The sequence below is a fragment of the Miscanthus floridulus genome, chromosome 9 (genome assembly GCF_019320115.1).
Source record: "Miscanthus floridulus cultivar M001 chromosome 9, ASM1932011v1, whole genome shotgun sequence".
Taxonomy (NCBI): Eukaryota; Viridiplantae; Streptophyta; class Magnoliopsida; order Poales; family Poaceae; genus Miscanthus; species Miscanthus floridulus.
The window spans coordinates 62,325,386-62,335,072 of NC_089588.1; the positions used below are offsets into that span (position 1 = coordinate 62,325,386).

At 49.1% G+C, this 9,687-nt stretch overlaps 2 protein-coding genes across 2 annotated transcripts; one reads left to right on the forward strand and one right to left on the reverse strand.

Moving 5' to 3' along the window:
* Positions 1-3,231: 3,231 nt before the first annotated feature.
* Positions 3,232-4,335, reverse strand: LOC136480017 (uncharacterized). Its single transcript, XM_066477696.1, has 3 exons — positions 4,298-4,335; positions 3,660-3,853; positions 3,232-3,599 (listed from the first exon to the last, which is right to left on the reverse strand). Exons 1-3 carry the CDS (start codon positions 4,333-4,335, stop codon positions 3,232-3,234), a joined length of 600 nt encoding a protein of 199 aa, XP_066333793.1.
* A 3,546-nt stretch (positions 4,336-7,881) lies between these two features.
* LOC136480018 (uncharacterized) lies at positions 7,882-8,379 on the forward strand. Its single transcript, XM_066477697.1, has one exon. It carries the CDS (start codon positions 7,882-7,884, stop codon positions 8,377-8,379), a length of 498 nt encoding a protein of 165 aa, XP_066333794.1.
* The last annotated feature ends 1,308 nt before the right edge of the window (positions 8,380-9,687 follow it).

Below are 9,687 nucleotides of genomic sequence, written 5' to 3' on the forward strand. Positions count from 1 at the left end.
ATCTGCCAGATTATTCGACGTGTGAACATAGTCCAACGTTATAACTCCGAAGGTTTTCAACTTTCTGACAGTCTTTAATCTTCTTTTAACATGCCTTGTGGACTTCATGTTATTCCTGGAACTGTTGACCTTTGTAATCACAGTCTGGTTGTCACAGTTCATTGAGATAGCCGGTATCGGTTTTTCAACTACCGGTAAGTCCAACAGGAAATCACGAAGCCACTCGGCCTCAGCTCTAGCAGTGTCCAATGCAGTGAGTTATGCTTCCATTGTAGACTTCGTTAAGATAGTCTGCTTGCAAGACTTCTAGGAAACAGCGCCACCTCCAAGCAGAAACACATATCCGCTCATGGCATACAGCTCATCAGCATCAGAAATCCAGTTGGCATCACAATAGCCTTCCAGCACTTTTGGATGTCCAGTATAATGAATACCATAAGTCATAGTACCTTTGAGATAACACAACACTCTCTCAAGAGCACGCCAGTGATCATCTCCCGGGTTTGACACAAACCGGCTCAGCTTGCTTACAGCATATGAGATGTCAGGCCTTGTCGCACTCGCAAGGTACATGAGTGAGCCAATGATCTAGGAGTATGTTAGTTGATCCCTTGCTATTCTTCGATTTTTCCTCAATAGCACGCTAGGATCATAAGGCGTGGGAGCAGGATCACAGTCACTAAAACCAAAGCGACTTAATACCTTTTCCACATAGTGGGACTGTAACAGAGTTACCCCACCATCACCTTCTCTAATAAGCTTGATGTTTAAAATAACATTAGCTTCTCCCAAATCTTTCATTTCAAAATTGCTCGACAGAAGTTTCTTTACTTCCTTAATCACATTGAGATTTGATCCAAAGATCAGGATGTCATCAACATATAGGCACAGCATAACAGCTTCACCCCCACCATATCGATAATACACACACGTGTCAGCTTCATTCACAGAGAAACCGTTAGATGTTAAAGTATTATCAAACCTTTCATGCCATTGCTTAGGTGCTTGTTTTAAGCCATATAATGATTTTAACAACCTGCACACCTTGTTCTCTTGACCATCCGCAATGAACCCTTCTGGCTGATCCATATAGATCTCCTCTTCTAACTCTCCATTCAGGAAAGTTGTCTTAACATCCATCTGATGAATGATAAGACCATAAGAGGCAGCCACGGCAATTAAGGTGCGAATTGTAGTCAATCGAGCAACTGGTGAATAGGTGTCAAAGAAATCTTCACCCTCTTTTTGAGTATATCCTTTGGCCACAAGCCTTGCCTTGTACCTCTCAATTGTACCATCAGGCCTAAGCTTTTTCTTGAAAATCCATTTGCAACCTATAGGTTGACACCCATAAGGACGGTCAACGACCTCCCAAGTTCCATTAGACATAATAGAATCCATCTCACTCCTTACTGCTTCCTTCCACAAGTCAGCATCAGGAGAAGAATATGCCTCTCTAATGGTGGTTGGTATGTCTTCCACAAGGTACACTAAATAGTCATCACCAAAGGATTTTGCAACCCTCTGTGTCTTGCTCTTTCGAGTGACTATAGTGTCATCCTCCTCAGGGATGTGTACATGAGATTCTTCAGCATGATCTATTGGAATAGACAGTTCGTGTTCATGGGGAATTATAGTCTCATGACTTGTTTCACTAGGTGTATTCTTCATTGGAAATTCATTCTCAAAGAATGTGGCGTCTCTATATTCCATGATTGTATCAACATACATATCAGGAACTTCAGATTTTATAATTAAGAACCTATAACCAATGCTGTGAAATGCATAACCAAGGAAAATACAATCAACAGTTTTAGGCCCAAGTTTACGCTTTTTGTTGATTGGTACATTTACTTTAGCCAAGCAACCCCAGGTGCGCAAATATGAGAGATTTAATCTTCTCTTTTCCCATTCCTCAAATGGTGTGATCTCTTTATTCTTTGTTGGAACTCTGTTCAGGACATGACATGCTGTCAAAATCGCCTCACCCCACCATTCCTTGGATAATCCCGCTGTACTCAACATGGCATTCACTAATTCTGTTAGAGTGCGGTTTTTCCTTTCAGCAATCCCATTGGATTGTGGTGAGAATGGCGGTGTCCTCTCATGAACAATACCATGTTCCACACAAAACTCATCGAAGACATTAGAGAAATATTCTCCACCTCAATCGGACCTTAACCGCTTTATTTTCCTCTCAAGTTGGTTCTCAACTTTAGCTTTATAGGTCTTAAAATAATTAAACGCTTCATCTTTTGTTTTTAAGAGATACACATAGCAAAACCTGGTGGAGTCATCTATAAACGTGAGGAAGTATCTTTTACTACCTTTAGTCAAAATTCTATTCATTTCGCACAAATCAGAATGAACAAGTTCTAGAGGTGCTAAATTCCTCGCCTCAGCAGCCTTGTGAGGCTTGCGGGGTTGTTTTGATTCAACACATACATGGCACTTAGACTTTTTGACCAAATTGAATTTAGGAATTAAATTTAGATTTGCTAACCGCATAAGACAGCCAAAACTTGCATGACACAAACGTGAATGCCATAAATCTGACTCATCAGAAATATTAACACAATTCACCATTTTATTACACACATCATGCAGTGATAAGCGGAACAAGCCTCCGCAATCATATCCTTTACCAACAAAGGAACCATGTTTCGACACAACACATTTATTCGACTCTAGAACAATTTTGTAGCCATCTCGACATAGCATAGATGCACTAACAAGATTCTTCTTGATGGAGGGCACATGCTACACGCTCTTCAATGGCACCGTCTTTCCCGAAGTAAACTTCAGAATGACCGTACCAACACCAAGAACATGAGCACGCGACCCATTTCCCATCAACAAGGCGCCAGACCTCTCGACCTGGTAGGAAGAAAACAGAGAAACATCAGCACACACATGAATATTTGCACCACTATCCATCCACCACTCAGGTGAATTACATACTGAAAGAACAAATGGTAAAGAATTACCATACCCAGTTGCTCCTTCTCCAGTATCAGTAGTGACAACATTTGCTGATTTCTTTTCCTGCTTGAACTTGCGCTCAGGACACTCACTTGCCCAGTGCTGTTCACTGCCACAAACAAAGCAGCCTCCATCTCTCTTGTTGTTGTTCTTCTTTTTAAACTGTGCTGTTTGAACAGACTTAGTTGTGTTCTCTTGCTTGTTCTGGTTTTTCTTCTTTTTATACTTGCGGAATCCAGAGTTTCTCTTCTATACCACATTAGCAGTAGAGGTCTCAACACTCTTTCCATTGTCTTTTGCTATCGCTCTCTCCTCAACATCAAGAGTACCAATGAGCTCTTCAACATTGAACTCATGTCTCTTATGTTTGAGTGAGGTAGCAAAGTCCTTCCAAGAAAGTGGTAACTTGGCGATTATACCGCCAGCCACAAACTTGTCAGGTAAGACACATGGAAAGAGCTCAAGTTCCTTAGCTAGTGCCTGAATCTCATGAGCCTGTTCCACTACAGATCGGTTCTCAACCATCTTGTAGTCATACAGCTGCTCCATGAGGTACAGCTCGCTACCAGCATCGGTAACTCCAAACTTTCCCACAAGTGCATCCCACAGCTCTTTTCCTGTAGGAAGGATGATATAGCTTTTCTAGAATTTTGGATCAAGTGCGCTAATCACTGCACCTCGAAAGAGGTTGTCATCTGCCTTAAACTTAGCCTCATCCTTAGGAGGCAAGTTAGCAGGTTTGCCCTCAGAGACATGATAACATGACATTGCAGTGAGCCACAATTCCATCTTAGCTTTCCAGATCAAGAAGTTTTTACCATCAAAAGGATCAGGCTTTAACACAGCAGCAAAACCTCTGACAGAAAAATGCCTAAAATTAGGTTTTTGGATTGTTAGAATAATATGCAATTTCCATGTCATTTTAATTCCATAAATTAATAGCATGATGATGACATATAAAGTAATATTAATCATTGACATCATGATATCGATTATCTCATCCGTGAAAATACAGGCTAGATCATATATCATGTGAAACATATGAAGATCAAAAACATGTGAAGATGATTCATGAACCATAACAGAGAAAAACTGGCATGATATACATCTCATATTTGCAACAAGCATAAGGCTACATATGAAGCCACATGACTGTAAAAATAAAACACATACGCAGAGCATATATTTGGCAGAAACAGACATATGATATCTTATAAATCGACAAGAAACAAACTGATGGCAACATATGGAACAACACAGAAGAACTGCTGAAACATGTAGAAAGTAAAACAGATAGAAGATGAAACGATCATACCCTCCCGCCCGCAATTCAGAAGTTCCAGCACTCGACATGTCGTAGAAGAAGAAAATATTTCCTCGAGGAAGGCAACGCCGGCGATCGGGAAGAAGACGACGTACGGAGATGGAGACTCTCGGGCAGTCGCGTAGACGCTCCCCAAAAACCTAATTGCCGATCCCCCGAGCAAGGTCCCGAACGACAAGGGCTTCGGAGGCACCTGCCCTCTCGCTTCTCCGTGCGCGCAGAGTTACGAGATGAGGAAAGCGATCGAGCAACTGAACTGATTTCCGGAATACGTATGTTCTCTATTTTAACTGGAGTTGGAAGACTCACCGAGAAGACGAAGAGGCTATAGAAGCATGCGCCGGGAAGACCGAGAGACTCAGGGAGATCAAGCGTCAGGTCGAGTTAGTGGGTGCTAAAAATTAACACACCACACCACGCCCGCCCGCCTGCCTACCTCGCCTCGCCATGCCACGCCACGCCACGCCACGCCCCGCCCCGGCCCGAGCCCGAGCCTAAGCCTGAGCCCGGCCCGGCCGGCGGCGCGACGGCGCGCGCGCGCGTGTGGCACGCCTTTGTCCGTTTCTCAACCTCTCAAATTAGACGGATTAATTCCAATCATTTAAGTTGAGTCAACGTCCTTTTAACTTCCAATCCGGTACAAACAATAATACCCACAATTACAAGCCATAGAGTTATTGATTTATTGAATATATAAATGGGCCTAGCCCATAATAAATCCAACAGCTCCCGCCCGCTCCAGCTCCCCACACTGTAGCGTGGAGCTGGAGCCGGGAAAAAAAGAGCTTCTCCGGCTTCGGCTACAGTACTTGGTAGAGAAAAAACGGATTCGGTGAACAGTATGTAGCTTGGGGGGGATTCCAAGAGACATCTAACACGTCTGAGCGGTTGAGGGCTTAGGCACGCGATAGTAGATAAAAAGCTCGACCAGACTCACTCTTTTCACTAGAGACTTGGGATTTTCTACCTCCCTCGCCTGTTTGTAACCACTACTATAAACCAAGTACCGGTAACACGAGCAGTAGCAGATTGGACGTAGGGACGTTCCGCTCGAACTAGTATAAATCCTTGTGTCCTGTGAGCACAGCCATCCGGGTCAGATGCGCAAACTAGAAATTTACTAGCCGGTGATTCGAAACACCGATAGTTGGTGCGCCAGGTAGGGGCCTTTTGCACGTCTTGTCGTCCACAACAGGCCACGGATGGCTAGCCATAGCGTTAGCTAGGTCCCGGGCGCGCACGTGCGCTTCGGGAGCCTGGACTTCATCATCGCCACAGAGGGAGAGCTGGCGCGGGCTCCTGCCCCCGTCCAACTTCTTTGCTCCATCGGTCTCGACGCAACCATTGAGGCCCTCAAGAAGCTACAACTACGCACACTGGAGGCCCGTGTCCCCAAGAGCGACCAGCTCCTCGGCTTCAATTACGGGAGGCTGGAGCGTCAGCTCAATGCCTTCCTGGGACCCTGACCGTCCCAGGAGGATGTGCGCTGCCTCACCTTCTCCTTCGCCAACATCATGATGTAGCTTGCCGGAGGGGAGCCACTCTCCCCAAAATGTCTCACCCGGGACGCCCCGACAGCGTTCCCGTTCGGTCTGCGCAATGCCGCGAGGACCGTTGGTCACCTCGCGGTACAGCGCATGTGCCCACCTCCCACGGATGATGAATTCGTGGGAATGGCCGATTACGTCGTGGAGTCTTTCCACGACCTTCTCGCGGGAAATTCAGAGTCAATCTCCGACTATGACTCTAGTAGGGGGAGCCATCACCTCTCGCGAGAATGTTTTATGGTAGGTACCCCCGAAGGACGTGTCAAAAGCATCCATGAGAGAGGGGTTACCCCACTGAATGACTTCGACAACAAAGTCAAAGAAGATGCGGGGGCCCTTCCCTGCATGCAGGTGGAATAGCTAAGGGTGTGGCATCAAAAGCTCAAAGATGCGCGCCTCCAGCTAGAGCAGGAGCGCGCGGAGCTCGAACGTGAGATCGAGCATCGCGGGGATGGTGGCCGCGCATGAGCCATTGCCCGCGATGTAAACTAGAGGATCATCGAGGACGACAGAGCCCTCCCGCACTTCGCCTGGGTAAGTCAGAACATAGCTGCCGCGGCGGCCCTACTCCGAAGGCTCCCAGAGCCTGCGACACACGAAGATCGTTGGGCCCACCGTGATATCCGCACGCTGCTCGAGCGAGCAGCGGTGCAACAGGCGGAAAGCTCGCTGTCTTGGCGACGCATGCTCGATGCCAGTCAGCGCCTGTCTTCAGGACGAAATGGCCGGGATGTGTCCGTCCACCAAGCACCACACGACGGCGGGGGACTTGCCATGGTCCTGGTGCATGAGCGTCTTGGCCCCAACCGTGACGCACGCAACACTCTAAACGCTCATAGGCGCGGAAGGGGTGACAAGAGAGAGGAGGCCGACCATGGCTACCATCCTCATCACGGTGGACCCTACGACAGCGGCAAAGACTGGAGCCTGAGCCCTGATCTGCCGGGGCCCTAGGCTTTCGGTCGGCACATCCTCAACGTGGCTTTCCCGCCATGGTATCGACCGCCGACCAATGTCCCAAATTACTCCGGGGATCTGAACCATGGCTTGTTGCTCGAGGACTACCGGCTTGCTTGTCAAGCCGACAGCGCGGATAGTGATTACTTCATTATCATCAACCTCCCCTTGTTCCTGGCCGATTCGGCGCGAACATGGCTGGAGCACCTTTCGCCCAACCGGATTCAAAGTTGGGCGAACTTGAAGGAGATCTTTGTGGGAAACTTCCAGGGCACCTACACGTGCCATAGGAATCCCTAGGATCTTAAAAATTGCCAATAGAAGTCCAGAGAGACTCTTCGCGTGGACATCCGATGCTTCTCCAAGCAATGCAATGAGTTGCCTGATGTCGCCGACGCTGACATCATCGGAGCCTTCTTGTCCGAGATCACCTGTGAGTCCCTAGTCCACAAGCTAGGACATAAGGGCTCTCAGACCACCAAGGAGCTTATCAACATCGTGGACAGCCATGCCTCAGGCGAGGAGGCGGTCGGAGCGATTTTTGATTGCTCCAAAGGCAAAGTGAGGCAGGACGAGGACGCCGACGAGGGCCCCTCTAACCGTCCGAACAAGAAGAAGAACAAGCAGCAGCACGGGGGCTCGCTCATGGCGGCTACCGAATAGAAAGGTGGCCGGGTGCCCACCGAGAATGCTCTCGACCACTTCGAGAAGCTGCTCGAGGGGCCATGCCCGAATCATGCCTTCCCCGTCAAGCACCTATACAAGGACTGTGCCCTCATGAAGTGGTTCCTGTCCGATGGCTCTGACAATGGGAACCAGAGAAAGAAGCCTGAGCCAGCGGTAGATGATGACAAGGGGAAGGAAGGTGGCTTTCCGACCCTAGACGGCTGCCTCATGATCTTTGATGGGACGGCGGCCTATGACTCCAAGCGCCACCAAAAGATCGCATGTCGCGAGGTCTATGCGGCCAAACCGGCCACGCCGTCTTTCCTCCGGTGGTCGGAGTTTGCCATCACCTTCGACTGATCTGACCACCCGGATAGCATCCCGCAGCCGGGGAGGTATTCGCTCATGGTTGACCTAATCATCAACATGAAGTGCCTCACCAAGGTGCTGATGGATGGAGGCAGCGGCCTCAACATCATGTACGCCGAGACACTTGATGCCATGGGCATCGATCGGTTGTGCGTCCGACCAACCGGGGCGCCTTTCCATGGCATCATGCTGGGGGAGCAAGCTATACCACTCGGGCAGATTGACCTACCAATCACCTTTGGGGATCTAGCCAACTATAGGATGGAGACCCTCACCTTCGAGGTGGTTGCATTCCATAGGACCTACCATGCCATCCTGGGACGACCATGCTACACGAAGTTCATGGCCGTCCCCAACTACACCTACCTAAAGCTCAAGATGTCAGGCCCGCGTGGGGTCATCACCATCGGCACCACCTTCCAGCACACTTACGAGTGCGAGGTTGAGTGCTACGAGCATGCCTCGGCAATCATCGCCTCTGAGGAGCTCACGGTCATTAAGGAAGGAACTACCGAGGAGGCACCCGACTCCTAGCGGTTGGCTAGATCCTTTGAGCCCGCGGAGGGCGTCAAGGAGGTCCTCATAGACCCCAGTAGCTTCGAGGGCAATGTGGTGCACATTGGTACCATGCTTTCCTCCAAATAGGAGAGCGCACTCGTCGACTTCCTCCTCGCCAACATAGATATCTTCGCGTGGAAACCCTCAGACATGCCGGGCATCTCGAGGGAAGTCGCTGAGCATGCCTCGAAGATCAGACCAGGCTCCAAGCTGGTGAAGCAGATCACCATGAAAGAGTCTCAATAAGGCATGTCTAAAGGATCTATTTCCTTTGCCACGTATAGATCAAGTAGTAGACTCGACCTCAGGGTGCGAAACCCTCTGCTTCCTTGATGCGTACTCCGAGTACCATCAGATCACCATGAAAGGGTCCAACCAGCTCGCAACTTCTTTCATCACCCTATTCGGGTCGTTCTGCTATGTCACGAAGCCCTTTGGTCTGAAAAACGTGGGAGCTACATACCAGCGATGTATGCTCAAGTGTTTTGGAGACCTCATCGGGCAAACCGTTGAGGCCTACATAGACGACATCGTAGTCAAGTCCAAACGGACCGACCAGCTCGTAGATGACCTAGAGTAGACCTTCACAAAACTATGAGCAAACGGCATCAAACTCAACCCTGAAAAATGCGTTTTCGGGGTCCCGAGGGGCATGCTGCTTGGGTTCATCGTCTCCGAGCGCGGCATCGAAGCCAACCCGGAGAAGATCTTGGCCATCAGGAGGATGGGTCCAATCTACAATCTAAAGGGAGTGTAGTGAGTCACGGGGTGCCTCACCGCGCTTAGCTGTTTCATCTCGCACCTCGACGAATGAGACCTCCCACTGTACCTACTTATGAAGAAGACCTATCAGTTTGCATGGACTCCCGAGGCTTAGGAGGCACTAGACAAAGTTAAGGAAATCCTGACGAAAGCCCCAATCCTAGTCCCCCGACCGATGGAGAGCCGCTCCTGCTCTACATCGCGGCCACCACACAAGTGGTTAGCATCGCCCTGGTGGTGGAGCGGGAGGAAGAAGGACACGCCCTCAAAGTGCAGCGCCCCGTATACTTCATTAGCGAGGTCTTGTCTGACTCCAAGACTCGCTACCCACAAATCTAGAAGCTCTTGTACGCCGTCTTGATCGCCAAGAAGAAGCTGCGTCACTACTTCGAGTTACACCCGGTGACGGTCATGACATCCTTCCCTATCGAGCTGATGGGTCAGGGCATTTCGTATGCCCCTCGGACAGCCATCAAGTCCCAAGCACTAGGCGATTTCGTTGCGTAATGGACCGAGGTCCAG

What these genes read in the sequence shown, in the direction of transcription:
- LOC136480017 (XM_066477696.1), bottom strand. Translation starts at nt 4,335, where the DNA reads ATGTCGAGTGCTGGAACTTCTGAATTGCGGGCGGGAGG. An exon ending in TCTGAATTGCGGGCGGGAGG is followed by an intron (nt 3,854 to 4,297) that starts GTATGATCGTTT and finishes ACCTAATTTTAG; the next exon opens with GCATTTTTCTGTCAGAGGTT. An exon ending in AGATGACAACCTCTTTCGAG is followed by an intron (nt 3,600 to 3,659) that starts GTGCAGTGATTA and finishes TCCTTCCTACAG; the next exon opens with GAAAAGAGCTGTGGGATGCA.
- LOC136480018 (XM_066477697.1), top strand. Translation starts at nt 7,882, where the DNA reads ATGGTTGACCTAATCATCAACATGAAGTGCCTCACCAAGGTGCTGATG.